At 39.3% G+C, this 18,485-nt stretch overlaps 1 protein-coding gene across 6 annotated transcripts in view; it reads right to left on the bottom strand.

The window, feature by feature from the left end:
• The window catches only part of LOC140559969 (MAM domain-containing glycosylphosphatidylinositol anchor protein 2-like), a 194,524-nt gene that overhangs the window by 37,265 nt on the left and 138,774 nt on the right, over window positions 1-18,485 (bottom strand). For all 6 annotated transcript variants that reach the window (XM_072683845.1, XM_072683864.1, XM_072683835.1 and 3 more), the window contains exon 9: window positions 6,304-6,573. In XM_072683845.1, coding sequence (XP_072539946.1) covers window positions 6,304-6,573 — 270 coding nt within the window. The remainder of the gene's footprint in view (window positions 1-6,303; window positions 6,574-18,485) is intronic.

Below are 18,485 nucleotides of genomic sequence, written 5' to 3' on the forward strand. Positions count from 1 at the left end.
CTCTAGTCCATGGGAAATGAAAACAGTGAAGTACACTGGAAAATAAAAGTGCTTCTAATGGTTCATTGAGTGATGCCATAGAAGAGCCACATTTGGTTCCATGTGTGTAATAGCAATATGTGATGAACCATTAGAAGTCTAATGAACCTTCACTTGATGTAAAGATTCTTTATCAACTCACACATCTCTTTTAGAAACATGGTACTTTATGGAACCAAAAGTGGTTCTTTTATGGCATCACCCAAACAATAATTTCAAGCACCTAATTTTCGTATATCCTGTCACTTCAATGGTGAAAGTTTAAAATACCAAAGATCTCCCTGCACTGTAAAGCTTTACAAAATTATTTTTATAAACCCTTGATTCTACTATATCTTACTGAATTTAAAATATTAGGTTCTAAAGTTTCTAAAGCGATAGAGATGAACAGCATGTGCTCATTTTTGCAAAAAGCTTCATTTGTACTGCAAAAAAGAGAACTTTAATAAATGCAATCCATTGACTGCTAAAACTTCTTATCATTCAATAAAGCACTGGATCATTTGAGCACAAATAGCCTGTTTATCTTTTAAAACACATTTTATCTCTCCAAATATCACATCTTTTCGGCTAGGGATCTTCACAATATCTGTAAAGTGAAAAAAGTGCTTGATATCGTTATTGTCCTGTCAGCTCGACTAGGCTCTGGACCCAATTTTGAAGAACTCCCGAGGAGAGGAGAATGCACAGAGTAAATCCCTCTGCGTACCTACAGCTCACTGCATGTGTGAATCGCAGTTCATTTTATGTGTCTAGCTCTGTTTGGCTGAAAACAAACACTATTATTCAGCGCTGCACCTCAATGCAAGCAGGAAAGAGAAGCCTCATGGGGAGTTCAGGCTTTGTTGTGTTTGCTCTGTTGGGGTACGTGCACTTAAATGTTTATTGCGTTCATTCTCTGGATGCAGTGGGGTCTTCTATGGCTCTGTGGCGGCCATTGTGTTATTATAAGACTTGTTGACTTCATTTAAAGGAATATGACTGCCCAAATGGGATGTTTATGAGGGAGAGGTGAGCAAACTATGAACATGACAAGGGAAGTTGGACATAAACACAAGTGAACGGACGTCTAATGTTTACTGTGAAGTGTAAAACCCAATAGGGGTTTTATTAGGTGCGTTATTAGTGAAATATAACTACTGGCTTACAAATGTAATTTGTAGGTGTGTGATGGAGCAATTTATAGCAATGTTAATAATAATTATTGCCATGTTTAGAGCTGCATAAAAAATAAAATAATAAAAAAATAATTTTGATATTAAATTATTCATATCAATTAATAGACACATGCATGATTAATCAACACAAACATCATCAATTCAACTAACTGATTAAGTCAGTGTTTCCCAACCATAGTCCTGATGGACCCTTTGCTCTACACATTTTAGTGGTTTCATGCTCTTACACTACCTTCAACTCAGGAAGACCTTATTAATGAACTGATTAGCTGGATCAGGTGTGATGGGAGCAGGGTAAACAATGTGCCAGGGTCGGGAACATTTGGGGATTGGGGGCTGGATGATTTTTTCTCGAGATCTGTCAACACTGATTAGTTGTTGCAGTGCCCTGAGCAAGTTTGAGACAGTACTGGGCAATCTATGTGATGGACATTATACTAAACAGGAATGCATACAGTCGTATGCAGCATTTGTTAATTTGTCCAACATCACTACTTTTGCAATTGTAACAAATGTGACATTCCTTCACAAGGTGGTTAATAAAAAGCTGTCCAATAGTAACTGCAGCCTTGTCATATGCCAACTGTATTCATTTTTCTTCAGAATACAGAACACAACAGGGATAAAATGCTGTTTTATTCATTGTTGCTCAGCTACACTTAGAAATAAAGGTGCTACTTTGGTTTCATTAAGAGCCATGTTTGTAAAGGATATGTGAGTGTGAGAAACCTTTTAAACTTTTTGCACTTGATGTAAAGGCTCTCTTTTACAAACAATGGGCCTCATTCACCAGTATCTTCCCAAGAATTTCCCTAAATTCGTGCTTGAGAAAAGTCTTATGTCGGGTGATGTGTTTTTAAACAGCAGAATTGTTCACAGCTCTTCTCTTATACTGATGGATCCCATTGTCTTCATGAATTAAACAAATCACACACAAGAAAACATTGATGAATGTCAGAATCTTTTTAAGGAGATTTAAGGAGACATTTCTTCTTTCGAACGATGAATGAGGCAAATATGGTTCTTCGATGACATCACTCAAAGGACCTTTTGTAGTACCTCTATTTTAAAGAGTGTACACACCTACGAGATGGACATCTGCAAAGTTGTATCATACTGTTAAAAGCAAAAAGCACACCTCTCCAAGCAGATTATGGAGTGTTTAGTATTGAAAAGACAAGCGTAAATGAAAGCATACCTATATTTTACAACGGAAATGCCACATTAAGACTTACTATAAATACCAAACACCAAAACAATTAGTAACAAGTAATGTCTTTCCCCTCATGCTGTGCATCATAATTGTGTTGGGAGAAGTGGAAGCAATTATTTGAGTAACAGAGTGTGTCCGTGAAAAGATTGATGACTGCTCTTAAATTCAGCATATGTCACGCTCCTGGTTTGCTGAATGCTTTATTGACTTCTAGTCATACTATCGCCACACAAGCATTAACCAGCGGATGTATCTAATTACAGATAATTTACCTTAAAATGGAAACTGCTCTAGCATCAAATTAAAGTCACCCCTATAAAACAAGGTTTTAACAAAATGAGGCAGAATCTGAGCCTTTTCCAGAAAAAAAAATTCTCCTGTCTGGCTACTGGCGTCATAATACTGAGGTGGTTCTAAATTAACAAGAAAAAAAAGACATTTTTTGAACAAATGTAAATGAACCTGTTAGACTGTGCCACTTAGAATATGTTGCCACTCTGGCACGGTTAAGCGCCCATTACCTTCAATCCAGCACTGCAGATGTCCGCTCAGTCTGGCACCTAGCACTACTGAGTGTGTCCGCTGTTATGGCTTGGCTTGGCCTCGTGCCTGCCTATACAAAGTCTGCCCTTTGATATGGTCTGGTAAGCACATTTACAGAGTGCCTTCTGATCTTGGTTTAAGCATCTGACCGTAGCACATTTCAAATGTATAGGCTTTCTTACTGTTTCCGTGGTCTCCAATCAGGTAAGAGCATAACCTACAAATAGGCAATTTAGCAGTTTTTGCTTTTTTGCTATTTGATATTCCAATATCGGAATGAGATTTAGATTGTCATAATTAAGAAACAATGCCGTAAAAGGCAACATTCAGTATTGCATGCACCTAGCATAAGGGGTACAATTTTAGAGCAGGGTAGTATTTTGGGAGTTGTGGTATGTTTTATCACCATAGCGTAGCTTTCCTTCTAAAATTGGGAGGACACACTACTTATACCACAATTATATTAATGTGGATGGGTTGATAAATGGGAAACTATTATGCAAAACTTTCTAATCTTGAATATTTAACATTGCTACTAATGAGATATGTTACGCTATCAAATTCCAGCATCATAACAGTGTTTTAATTGGCTTCTTTATTAGCTTCTTTAACATAACTTTTTATGTAAAATGGCTCACCAGCCTCAGCAATTATCATTACAAGCATTTAGCTCTTATAAAGCCTTGTTTTAAATACAATGCCAACACATTTTTCTTATATGACAGAATAATAATAAGATAATGCAAGTAGTAGAATGAAAATAATAACTGGTCAATGCAGAACTTAGACTGGAGAGACAAACTCATTGAAAGCTAAATGCTGTCATCATCTTCATGTCCATGATGAGTGTATGATGTACAATCCCCAACACAACCTATTCAATTGTTGGTGTCACTTAGATGGTCCATTGTAGATGCCTCGTCGATGGCTTGTCTCCTGGCATTTAACTGAATTTCTCATAATGCAACTGAACTCTAAGTTTTAGGATTAGGTTTGGGGTCAGATTTAAGGGTAAGGTTAGGATTAGGTGCAGGGTTACATTCAATAAACAGTCATCTACATTGAGTTCAGTTGCATTTAATATTCAGTTGAATGTTAGCTGAATGTCAGGTGAGCATCCACGAGGCATCTATAATGAGCAATCTAAGTAAAATGATACCAAATTATTACCAACAAAGTATTTAATTTTCTTTTTGTATCAACGAAGAGGCTACAGCTTGCAGTAACTGATCACAGATCACAGATAGGCCTGCTTTGTTTGCTTTGTCATTGTCGTAAACATGGAGATATGTCAGTTGCACAGAAGACCACAACACTGTCTTAAAAAGCAACACGTTACAAGGATGCTTTGAATGAGAGTAATTGAGGGGGGCAATTTACTTCTATAGGCGGAAATAATACGGGTGTCCAGTGCTGAATTTAATAAAGAGTCTTCCTACATGGCTAAATAAAAACTGCGGCTGCTGTGCAGCCTTTATTCATAAACTGCTTCTAACACCAAAATACTAACACAGCAGCCACATTTGTGCAATAAGCAAAGCTTTTCCAAACATTCTCTTCTGTGAGGTATTTCCATTTTTTACTTCAAGATCAGTATTCCTGAGGCAGATTTTTTATGAGTATGATGTATTTCTTTATTTTCTGCAAACAGCAGCAATCATCGCTTTTTTTTTTACTGGACTGGGTTAGTTCAGCAGATCACTTACTGTGAGTACAAAACAGAAGCCATTATACCTACAGAGAACGCGGAGGGGAGGTTCCTCTTGGGAAGGCCTTGGGCGCAAACTGGGCCAGATTTTAGGGCTAATCAGGAGCTGGAATAGGCTCACTCTCCCCGGAGTGCGTGTGGAGGCCCCAGTAACTCTGGCAGCTGCCTTTGTGTCCAGATGGCGAGGAAGGCAGAGAGTCGGTTCAGGAGAGGGCTGCTGAACGATGGCACGTTAGCCCCTCCGCCTGTCGACCCAAAGCAAATAGCTGCAGGCTGCCCAGATCTGCTGTACCTGCAGCTCGTGGGGAGGCGGTCCTGATTTATGCCGAGCACTGGGCTAGAGATCCATCTATCCAGCTTTCACAGGCCGACTCCGCCGCAGGAGAAGACTCTTCGGTGGCGCCGGCCCACATTGACAAATGTGGGCTAACCCTGAGACTGAGCACCTCTCCTCCAGATGCCCTGTGATGGCTTTGCCCGTTCTAACTCTCAGACGGCCACCACAGCCATTAATTCATATCCCCTCTTGTCATATGGCCCTGGCACCAGAGACATGATGCACTCTGACTGCCTTCCTGCTTTCAGCGCAATGTATTCCACTCAGGAACCAATCTCCAAAGGTTTTTAAAAAGGAATTATGTTTCTTCTTTTTTTTACTCATCTAACTAACCCTTTTTACTAAACCATCACGTCATTTGGCATTAAGCAACGCATATGAAAACTGACATAGATCTTATTGAAAATATTCTCCATTCAGTTTTTGTCAGCTATAGTTAGATGTGTGTTTCCTCTCATTTCTTTCTATCAATTACTTGCGATTGTTGATAAAGGGGACGCCACCTGACAAAAGTGATTTGTGCATGTGAACAACAGAACATTTTCAATGTTCTGAACAACTTCAGTTGAAGTTAATAAATAAAAGTCCTAGAAGAGGCTAAACATCCTGAAAGAAAGGCCATAAACTGTTAACAGAAACTATGATATGCACTTCATGCCGAACTCGAGTGCCTGAATCTTTCCAGGATAAGGGCCCAAATGCTATGCTAATAAGTTACAGGTAGGATTTCTACCCCTCAGAAAAGCCTTCAAACGTACTTCAGAGCCAATACTGGGGCTAGTATCAGTGCTGGGACTCATATAAGTGCATCACCATTTAAAATCCATTAAATTATCATAAGATCTTCATAAACTGGTTCAAAAAATGAAATGAATATCATTAACCAGTCAAGGTTAAATGATCATGATTTTTTCCAAATCATCATTTTAAACAGTCTAGTTAGTCTGTCTCTTTTGCCAAAAATGCCATCTTGTTTAGTGTCATAACTGCTACAAGCATTCAAATAAGCTCATAAGGACCTAGGAAGATCAATGATTTGGAGGTTCTCATGGACTCTATCAAACATAGCAAGCAGAAGCACAATTTTCTGTTTACTTGTAGTTTTGTACTTTTACCTTCTGTAGGTCTTACCTCCAACCCCAATTCCACACACACCTGATCCAAATAATCAATGGTTGCTGAACGCAATTGCTAGCTGAATCAGGGGTGGTGAAGTGTGGGCCTGGAGCTAAACTGAGCAAGAAGGTGCTTCATAGCAACGCAATTTCAGAGATGGAGCTCTTACCCGTGACTAAGAAGGTGCAGCGCCCGGCGCCAGCCTCGTTGATGATGTCGCAGGTGTATTCCCCGTAGCCCTCGCGGGTTAGGCTGCGTACTGTATACTCGGTCTCATCGCGTGTGTCAAAGTGTCCTGCGTGGAGTAGCCGAGAGCCTAGTCGCCACTCGTAGCGCAGCACCCGTGAAGGATGCGCACGAAGCACCCTGCAGCTCATGGCCACCGGCCGGTTCAGACCCTGCCGCACCTCTGACCACCCAGGCTCCACTGCTGGAGGGTCTGCCCAAGGAGACAGTAGTGAGGGTCAGTCTCTGAGAGCACATAAGTTGACATGTCATGCATGATGTACAGATATGGTAGCATGAGACACAAGTTCCAACTAATACAAATACTAATAATACTAATAATATTAATAATTGATAAACATACAACCAATTCACGATTTGATACACAATACTGGGATAGCCATTCAACATTCTTCCAACATTTTTAATAAAAGTCATTTCACAAACTGTATTCCAGATGTTTCATAATCGACATTTACATTTACATCATCTATTAGATGCTCTTATCCAGTGTGACTTACATAACTGCTTTACTGTCCGCTCAGAGGTACCTTTAACCATTTCACACTAGCTAAAAATGTTTTCTAAGCTTATGTACTGCTAAATACAAAAGTTAGTACTGAAACCCAGATACACAAACGCACAGCACCATAGGATAGAGTCCAAAGATACCTCAGATGCTGCCAAATACAAGAGCTTGTACTGATGCCTAGACACAAAGATGCATAATAAATGCATAAAACTCAACATCTACATACATACACTACACTGTGCCTGAATGCCAGGGACATCAAAGCAAGACATTTAAGTGCAATCACAAGCCTTTAATAAGTGCAACATAAGTTGAAAGAAATGGGCCTTCAATCTGAGTCTGAAAACAGGAAGTGACTCTGCCATTTGGATACCACCTTTGTCAAGTTAATTTCACCACCTCGGCTCCAGGACAGAGGAGATTCTGGAAGCTTGACTTGCATATATATCTCGAAAGAAGGTGGGTCAAGCCATACTTGAAAGTGACCACTGCCATCAGGTCAGAAGGAGCTGGTTCATTATTGGCTTTGTAGACCATTATTGGCTTTGTACACCATTATTGGCTTTTTAGGCAGCTACAGGAAGGCAGTGAAGAGACTATGGAGGAGACTAAGGAGACTACAGCTGTCATAATTAATACATAATTATATGAGCTGATCTCAGTTAATCTTCACAACTGTTAGCTTTCGCAATCATTTCCTTTTTTTTTTACACGGCTGTTTTTTTAATGTACTTGCAGCACTGTGGACTTTTCTAACTTGTGTTATAAGATGTACAGTACAGCAGTGACAAAATGTCATATAATTGCATAAAACTGCATTAGAAATCACAATTCTGCACAATGCATCATCAAGTGTCATCCTCTCACATTATCATGTTTTTGCATTGTTATATATACTGTTGCAATGCTAGTAAAATATAATAAAGATAAAGAAATGAAGCTTAAAACATGTGCAAACAGAACAAACACAGAACAACGGAAAATACTATTAGAAAGTTAAAGCAAATAAACACAAAGGAGAATAAATAAGTACAAAAATGATGCTGTTAAACCCCATCTACTGCGCTTATTTGTTTCTTGTTTGCTTTGCAGTACCAGTCGAAGTATTGCAGGAGATAGATGAGCTCAACCAACTCAGGCTAATTAACTTGCCTTTCATTTGCCAATCTGATAGGCTTTGACAGAAGTCACAGTGAGGGATTAATGCAGCAGCAACAGTGTGGGAAACCGATATAAACAAACAGGTCTTAAATCGGCTGAAATTAATTGCTCCAAATCAACATAACGCCAGAGAGAGAGAGAGTCACTTAAGTGCTGCTGGAGGACAGCAAAAAGCAGATGAGCACTGAGCCAAATTAATCCGAGAGGGCATTTTCTCCTGCGCTCTCCAGTTCGATTTAGTACATTAAGAATAAGCTTTAGAGGCCCTATATGTGAACAAATACACAGGACAAACATAGTGTGTTTTACATATTGATGAAAATGTCTCATGAAAGGCTCTAAAAGCATGAAAGAAAAAGAGTTTTAAATGTGGGTGAGGTTAATTGGTGAGCTGCAAGATTGTGAGCTTTTCTTTTCATCTCAATTCTACAAGACCAATAAAGAAAAATTCACAATGACCAAACAGAGACAGACAGCTCTTCCTGCAGATTAAGAGCAGCCTGAGATGCTCCACTCATTACATTAAAATTGTAGGTTGAGTAGGTTTGAAGATAATGGCTTCTTTATGGTTTATGGCTTCTTTAGTGGCACAGACAAAACTGAAGTAAAAGGAGTTCCATCATGCAGAGAGACGAATGCCTCAGCGAAGCCACGAAAATGCAGTTACATAATTGGAGCAGCTTTTAGCACAAACATATGCAGCATCTCAACACTCGAGCCATTCCACTTTGCATCATCAGCTTCATGCCAGCAACACAGGAAGCCCCAGAGATATCTACCCTTGAAGCAAATGTGTTGAACAACATCCCTGAGATGCTGTGAGGAAGAAATGGTGTTCTGACGTCAGTTCGGGGGAAAATATAGCACGGATGTAATTTGTTATTAGTCACAAGGGTCATGGGACGGGCGGAAACACTGAGGTGTACAGAAGACCAAAGAGCTGCAAAGTGCATCATTAGGACTTTTCCAAACACCTTCTGGGTACCACTTATAGCGTTCTTTCAATCCAGTACAGAACTGAACTTGGACACTGCAAAATGATATCAGATTTTTGGAAGAATATTTGAACATCTATTTCTAGATGATTATGATTTAATTAGTCTTGATCAATTGACTGATGTAATTGTTATTTTTTCTTTTTTCAAGAATGCTAATAGAATAATAATTCCAGTAGATAACATGCCTTAAAAAGCTACTCATTTTATAATATTCTTAGAACAATGTTATCATAAAAAATAATAAATATACTGACAAGATTTAAGATCATTTCTCCTGCCAAAACATAAGACTTTTGCATCATACCACTAATTTACTAGCTGGTATGCTATAAAAAATATTTCAGTAACATAGTCATATTAAACACTTAATCGTTAGACAAATGGTAACATTAAACAAAGGGGACCCTAATAAACACAACCTCATTATAATGTGTAATATTGATGCAGTGTAAAGTGTCATTATTCACAAACCGAGAACCCTAGGAGCCCTGAGTTTTCCCAGGATTTACTCGTCTGCCAAACAACAATTAAAGGTTCGAGGAGCACATCTAAGGAACTGCACATTTCTCTAGCCCTACTTAAAATCAGTGTTCATGGCTGCACAGTGAGAAAGGGAATGCAACGCTGGTATTAATAGGAGAGCAGAAAGCCAGAAACCACAGCTAACCAAACCAAACATTAATGTTTGTATCACAACTGCAAAACAGCATCAGGACAATTTTGGGAAAATGTTCTATGGACCTTTAGGGTACATTTATATTTAGATTATGATACTGTAATGGGTAATAACACCACCATCCTCATGGTAGACCAGGGTTCAATTACAAGGCAAGCACTTCACGCTACACCAATAAGAATCCTGCAAACAGTACATTCTCCTACCTGTGCAAGTAGCTCAATTGTAAGTTGCACTGGATAACAGTGTCAGCCAAAGGCTGTAAATATAATTACTTTTTCACATTTGTGATTTGATAACTTATAATAAACTGAATCATGTTTGACAAGGTTTTCTTTGTGTAGTATAATTTAATATCTAAAGGCAGAGGGAGTCTGAGTCTCTCAGCAGTCCATTAGAACAGTACATGTATAAAGTACTAGAAACCCAGACCTGAGTAAAAGAACAAGTGTTCTTTAAGCTCCATACTTAAGTGGAAGTACTAAAGTATTCAATATGTTTTGTATTTAGGTATTGTATCTTGGAATAAACTAACACTAACACTTAACAAAGCTCTAGCGTTAGTGTCCTCACTGCAGCAGTGGAGTGAAGGGAGAACGGCAGCATGTGCGCTCACGGCTTGAACGCTTGTTCTGCTCAATGTTGAGGTGGCTTCATCGAACCCGGTGACAGCGGCATTTACCGCTCTGCCGGTAATAATGTGGGTTCGAAATGATTCGTATCATTTTTATAATTGTAAAGAGAGTAAAAGCATTAAACTCATCCAAAATATGTAGTGAAATAAAGTGGAAGTAGGAGTAAAAAAATAATCCTCCAGTAGAGAACAGGTACAGCATTTTACTACTTAAGTACAGTAGTAAAGTAGTTCTACTTCGTTACTATACATCTCCGCCAATGAAAGACCTCAATCGTACAATGAGAGGCAAATGCAGGACTACATGTGACAAATATAAATAAAATAATAGTGTCTAATTTATATGAATTGCATGTATAATGGATATGCTCCGGCCAAAAAAAATAAAAAAACATTGCAAAAAAAAAAGAAATAAAAAAATTTAAAAAACATTTTGCAAAAACGTGTCTGTATGGTAACTAAGGCTGTGGGAAACCGCTTGCGCATAAAAAGCAGCCCCCTCTTTGTCTCTGTTTTCTTACTTTTCACCTGGACCCTCATTAGGACCCTAATGATTGCCGCTGATAAAGCTAGTTGTTCACTAGTGTCAAACACCAGCTGATCATCACCAATTTGCTATCAGGCTATAGGGCAAATGCAAATGAACTGAATTAACAGAAGGTGAGGCGGCTGCTCTCAGTACGGGGCAAAAGCACCAAAACAACTCTTTGTAGCCCATAGTTTGTCACTGGTCTCAGTCAAAGTGTGGTATTTTGAGATTCAGAGAGAATGCAGCATACCTAATTGTTTACCTTGTTCATTTAAAGGGGTCCTGGAATGTCAAACAGTATTTCATCCTGACATACTTGAATAATGAGAGTATATGCGACATGTGAACCTTGACTGTTGTGTCCTCCTCTTTTAAACAAACAAAAAATGGGGTGTAAAAGTAAAGCAGAGATGTAAAATATGCCCAAAACTGTAACGCAAAATGTAGGCATCTACACTCTTTAAACTAAAGGTGCTACAAAAGGTTCTCTACGGAGTGATGCTGTAAAATAACTATTTTTATTTTTGTCATAGACAACCTGTAAAAGACCCCAAAAACTCACTCTAGATGTAAAAGTTCTTTATCATTGTAAAGGTCAGATTTGGGATACATGGACTACTTAAGTGATCTGGACTGTCACATGATTGTCACCAATCTCATCTCCATAAATACATGCAACCCACTTAGTGGCACCTAGATCTCTGGTTTGACTTACTTTATTCAACAAAAACACAAATGAAAAATAAAGGCTTTGCTGGCACCAATAGCCTAGCATGTAGGGTCAGAGATTTTTTGCAAAAAGATTTCTGAAGTTCAAAAACTCCCAAAAAACATACAATTAACTAAGACCTATAGCTTTAATCTTGGTCAGTTTATAACCTTAAATACAGTAAAAACTGCTGTTCTGCTCTGCAAATGGCCCCAATTCAACTGACCATGTTGTAAATTATCCAGTGAGGAGCTACCTAATGACTTTGTTTACAGGCGACACATACACTGACCTTTTCCAGTCGTTCAACATGGCTGATCTGTTCAATATTGTTCTATGAAAATGGGGCTATTAAAATTTCAGGCCAAATTTACAGCACTGGAGCTAATACATGGAGATTATTTCATACATGTCTGCGACCATAATGCAATTCTTATGAAATGGCCCTAAGGCTATACCGGTTTTATAGATGCAGAGGAGGAATATTAATTTAAAATAATAATCTTTTAATTCCATTAATTATTTGGTAACGACACGTGATTTGAGTCTTTTGATGTGAGTCATTTCGGCTTGTTCACACCTCAGGTGCATGTCATGTAATGGTCACAGGCAATGGACATAAGACTAATGAAAGACGTTCTGAGAGTTCTACTGCTGGTCCACTAAGAAGGAAACAAATGAGTATAAATGTGACTCAGACTCACAGATCACGCTCCTGTTTGACCTAGTGTTTGTAGCATTACACCATTATCTGGTGTTGTCCAGTGGAGCATGGGCTTACCTTTCAAGTCCTGTTTCCTCTCAGGAGCAATTGTGTTTGTTACAATATGTGCTTGCAGAGTGTCTGAAATTAATATTCAATTTGCTAAGGCTGCAGATAGGACACGGGAGCACTAATTGGACCATGCTTTTATATGAAAAAAGGTTTTGAAAAGGTGTAGGGAAATAATTGAGCCATCAGCAGGCACTGGACAAAAGAGAAAATGCAGGAAGAGACAGTGTTCGTGAACTTTCTTTTCCACCTAAACATTCTAGGGATGCAATACTGAGGCTCTGTTAAAAAGAAGCACTATCACGGAAAGTTGTTACTGCCATAAGAGTCACTAGGCGAGTTCTGAGAGTTGAAACAGTGTTATTCTTTTGGTCATTTTTCTTCAACATATCTTCGAGGTCTGTGCCTCTATTAAACTGCCATGACTGCTGACTTTGCTAAAGGAAATCTCCCAACGACGTGGGTTGGAGACACTACCGCTAATTAACTCATATTTTAAAAGAAAGAATATTCCATCCAAAAGCTTGTATACAGTGCAAGCTTTAGTAAATTGAACTATGCATATTATCAGCTGCACTTTCAGTATCTCCAATACTACCAGACTACCAGATGACCATACAGTGCATCCGGAAAGTATTCACAGCGCTTCACTTTTTCCACATTTTGTTAGGTTACAGCCTTATTCCAAATTGTATTAAATTAATCTCTTTCCTCAAAATTCTACACAAAATACCCCATTATGACCATGTGAAAAAAGTTTTCTTGAGAGTTCTGAAAATTTATTAAAAATAAAAAACTAAGAAATCACATTTACGTAAGTATTCACAGCCTTCGCCATGAAGCTCAAAATTGAGCTCAGGTGCATCCTGTTTCCACTGATCATCCTTGAGATGTTTCTACAGCTTAAATGGAGTCCCCCTGTGGTAAATCCAGTTGATTGGACATGATTTGGAAAGGCACACACCTGTCTATATAAGGTCCCACAGTTGACTGCATGTCAGAGCGCAAACACCAAGCATGAAGTCAAAGGAATTGTCTGTAGACCTCCGAGACAAAATAGTCTCGAGGCACAAATCTGGGGAAGGATACAGAAAAATTTCTGCTGCTTTGAAGGTCCCAATGAGCACAGTGGCCTCCATCATCCGTAAATGGAAGAAGTTTGGAACCACCAGGACTCTTCCTAGAGCTGGCCGGCCATCTAAATTGAGCGATCGGGGGAGAAGGGCCTTGGTCAGGGAGGTGACCAAGAACCCGATGGTCACTCTGTCAGAGCTCCAGCGTTCCTCCGTGGAGAGAGGAGAACCTTGCAGAAGGACAACCATCTCTGCAGCAATCCACCAATCAGGCCTGTATGGCAGAGTGGCCAGGCGAAAGCCACTCCTTAGTAAAAGGCACAAGGCAGCCCGTCTGGAATTTGCCAAAAGGCACCTGAAGGACTCTCAGACCATGAGAAACAAAATTCTCTGGTCTGATGAGACAAAGATTGAACTCTTTGGTGTGAATGCCAGGCGTCATGTTTGGAGGAAACCAGGCACTGCTCATCACAAGGCCAATACCATCCCTACAGTCAAGCATGGTGGTGGCAGCATCATGCTATGGGGATGTTTTTCAGCAGCAGGAACTGCCAGACTAGTCAGGATAGAGGGAAAGATGAATGCAGCAATGTACAGAGACATCCTGGATGAAAACCTACTCCATAGCGCTCTTGACCTCAGACTGGGGCGACGGTTAATTTTTCAGCAGGACAACGATCCGAAGCACACAGCCAAGATCTCAAAGGAGTGGCTTCAGGACCACTCTGTGAATGTCCTGGAGTGGCCCAGCCAGAGCCCAGACTTGAATCCGATTGAACATCTCTGGAGAGATCTGAAAATGGCTGTGCACAGACGTCTCCCATCCAACCTGATGGAGCTTCAGAGGTACTGCAAAGAAGAATGGGCAAAACTGCCTAAAGAGAGGTGTGCCAAGCTTGTGGCATCATATTCAAAAAGACTTGAGGCTGTAGTTGCTGCCAAGGGTGGTTCTACAAAGTATTAAGCAAAGGCTGTGAATACTTATGTAAATATGATTTCTTAGTTTTTTAATTTTAATAAATTTTCAGAACTCTCAAGAAAACTTTTTTCACATGGTCATAATGGGGTATTTTGTGTAGAATTTTGAGGAAAGAGATTAATTTAATACAATTTGGAATAAGGCTGTAACCTAACAAAATGTGGAAAAAGTGAAGCGCTGTGAATACTTTCCGGATGCACTGTAAGTATGTGGACACCCCTTCTAACGACTGTGGCTATTGCAGCTACACTCATTGCTAACAGGTGGATAAAATCAAGAACTCTCCATAAAAAAACCCAAAATACACTGGCAGTAGAATGAGAGCTCATAAGTTGATCAAATGCCCTGCCTGCTAGAGCAGTAGGGTCAACTGTGGACAGAGCAACAACAGCTTCGTCACAAAGCAGATATGCCACAACTGCTCTCGGAGTGCAGTGTGGTACGGAAGAAAATAATTGGCCTGAACAATAGGACTGTCAATTTGGCTCAGAATTTAAATTTGCACGTTGCTCTTGTTTGTTTGGTTTCACGTCATTTGGACAGGACACTACAGTCTGCTGTAGTATATCTACAGATGTTCTAACTGTTCACAAACTATTTAATGAAATTGTGTAGATTTTCAGTAATGTTAGGGTTAGGGTTAGGCTTAGGGTTATGGTGCTTATCCACTTCCACTTATTTTCAAAGTGTGGTGTGCCGGCTCTCTCGGCTTGCTGCATGTGGGCGTGTCTGTGACGTTTCTGTATGCAACCGAAGCAAAAGAACAATCTGCCAATAGGCATATTCTCTTATTTTTGTTTATTCATAAAAAATCGTATTCTAATGTAATTCAGAAAATCCAGATACTGCCATTATCAATACAACCCGTTATGCACTGCGCATATGCAGCAGCTCTCTCCATTGAAATGAATAGGATGTGGTGAGGCAAAGTGACAAGTGGACATGTACTGTTAGGATTAGGACAAGGATCAGTATTAGGATAAAGGTGATGGTTAGTTTTAGGTTTCAGAATTGAGGTTAAGGTCAGTACTAGGATAAGAATTTATTAGATGTTTAGTTAATGAATAGTATCTACAATCAAATCATCTAACATGTCCTTTCCAAATAAACTGTTATTGTGTGTCTATTAGTTTTCATCAAGAGTGTCAACAAATTTATTAAGTCATATCAAGCAGGCGCTCACATTAAGAATCCCCTAAAGCACACATTGTTACATGTGGGGAAATGATTGTCAGACAAAATGATTGTCTTTCTGATCTATATTTTTGACAAATATGTTTGCATACCCTTTTTACAGGCCTTATCACCCAACACCCTACCAACAGTGCCTGATCACAATGTAAGCTAGGGTAAACTATTCCCGTAGCAAAGTAAGCAGCTCTGTATAAATGCCCAAGTTTTTGCAATGAGATGTTTAACACAGAAACGCCCATATATTTTTCTGAAAATGTAGCATTTTGGACAGAATAGATTTTGTGCTTTTCTTACCAGAAATGGGCACCAGTTTTCTGTCCTGGCACATTTTTTAAATTAGTAAAACGCACTAATTAAAGCTAAGCTAAAGTTAATTGAATAGTGAATAGGTTACACTGCACTGGCTGGATAACATTCATTTATAATTGAATTCACCAAACCCTTATCTTTCAGACCTTGTGACATTAACTGGCTAATTCTTGGCAAACAAAGACTTCCAATTCCGTGCAGACTTGTTTTGTGGAGATCTGGAGCACACAGTGTAAAACATGACCAGTTGAGTTTACTCTAATAGGTTCAGGAAACTAATTGCCTTGACTTGTTTAAGATGCTCAGGCTGAATCCTCTTTCTAGTACAAAAGACATGAACAAATTAGTAAAAGTAATGGGTTTTCTTAAAGCAATAAGAGTAAATGTGGCTTCTCGGTTAAGTGTAGGCTTGTCTGAGGGACAGCACGCAAAAAAAAAAGAGAACTAGTGGAAACTTTACGAAAGAAGTGAAATGCATCACACTGATGCTTGACAGCACCTATTGGGTTCCTTCTGAAGTGCACCACATCTCTTTTTTGAATTCATAGGAATATTAGAGTTCCTCAGCTGAGGATTTGGCTATGTTTTATTAAAAAAAAGAAATTACTGACGTACAACACCTTCCTCTCTGCTCAGGACACTCAAGAAGCAGCACGCATGCAGGTTTTTTACACATCAAAGCTGTTGACTCGCTGAAGCCATTTCTTCACGCCTCTAATGCTCTTTGCTTCAGAGAGCTGTGCCTCGGCCCTTGATCGAGTTACTAAAGGCGGCTTTGCGGTGCGGCTGGAAACCAAAGGCGAGTGCCTGCTTCCCGCTGGGCTCCGGCTCCACGGCCCCAGAAAGCGGCCTCAAAGGATTGGCACGGAGGGATCCACGCACTAGGGAAGCTCGCCAGCTGAGAAAGCCTCCACTAATAAGGGGAAAGCTCTCAGTGAGGAGCAGAGACAAGGAAACTGCTCACATGTCACTGGCGGTTACTCAATCCAATAACACGCTAAACAAAACCTTCAAATTCCGACCACGGAAGGACGGCGCAGGTGCACCCCCTCATCCTGTGCTAATTTCATACCTGGAGCTTATTTTCTCCCTCCCTGTTTTACCTTGAATAGCTGCCCGTCACTCATGTGCTTTAGCTTGAGGCAAGTGAATAAAATCCTCACTCCAAATTGAACTCAACAAGCATGACCACAAAAATAAAGGGCATTCTGTAAGGGATCTATAAACATGCTTGGCTACATCAGTAGGAAGCTAAGGGTGAGGAAGCGTTCACATGTTGTGCCTACGTTATATACAGTTTTTTTTTTTTTTAGAATCGCCATTGGTTATAAATAGAACTATGCCTAAATGCTTTATTTTTGGGATGCACAATGATGGTGGAATTATATCAGCATGAGGAGATAACTGTTTAAAAAATGGCCAACATTGAACAGATGCACATATTTGTCTGAGAATTCAAAACGATATTTAACAATGCATTTATTTATCATATTCTGATGTCAGCATTTACAGAAACCTACATGAAAAATATCTGATCTCAATCAGATATCAGCCCAGAACTCTCATATCAAAGCATCCCTAGTTGTTAGACTAGTTAACCCTTGTGTAGTCTTCACATTCTGCATACTCCCTTTGTCCTAAGGGTCAGAAATGACCTGAAGACAAGCTATGTATGCTGGTAGTGCACATTCTCTTATGTTGGGATCACTCTTGGAAAAGTCATTGAATTTCAAGCCGAAAAAAAATATTTTAGTGAGGTTTCTCTACTAGTAAATGTAGTGACAGGTCATAAACCTTAACCCTTAAACAGGCTATGGCCTGCCAGTGGGCTGAAAGTGTTATTACAAACTTACATTACCACAGAATAGCCCCACCAGTTTGTATAGAAATCCCTGTAGTTACTAAGTAATACGAGTTGTTCCTATTAAAGTTCAGGTTAATGAAGCCAACTTAGGAAAGGCAGGACTGGGGCATCCACTGTATAAAGACAAACAACAGAAAATGAAACTACACAAAAACTACTGAACAAAGCACCATGTAACAGGGTCTCCAAAAGCAGGTAACAAACAATAGTGCACAGCTGGGAAAAGTTTTGCTTTTTATAAGTACTCTTAGCATCTCAATTGTCCCTAAACTTGTTTTTGTTATATTTTATTCAGTCGTAATTCTAATGTCTTTTAAATATCTTCATTTTATATATTCAGGCCCTCCTGTGCTCATGTTTCTTTGTCCACTGTTTATTTACTTTTTTAGATAATGTAAAGCTCCCTTATACTTTTACTTGATGTGATATATACATAACACTTGGTTGAGTTAGTACAAGCTACAGGAGGACCTCAATAGCTTTTTCTGTGTATTTTATTCATATTTAACTAAATATGCTGACCAAAAGTGTGACACTTGGACCAAATATGCTCCTGTGTCGTGTGAAAATTTCACTGTAATGTAGGTTTTATTGTTTCCCCATCTTTTCATTATTACTGGCTAACAACACATCATATAGTGAAGTGGTTACCAAGGCGACAAGCAACCCAAAGGGAAAAGGCATCAGGTATGTGCT

The sequence above is a fragment of the Salminus brasiliensis genome, chromosome 1 (genome assembly GCF_030463535.1).
Source record: "Salminus brasiliensis chromosome 1, fSalBra1.hap2, whole genome shotgun sequence".
Lineage (NCBI taxonomy): Eukaryota > Metazoa > Chordata > Actinopteri > Characiformes > Bryconidae > Salminus > Salminus brasiliensis.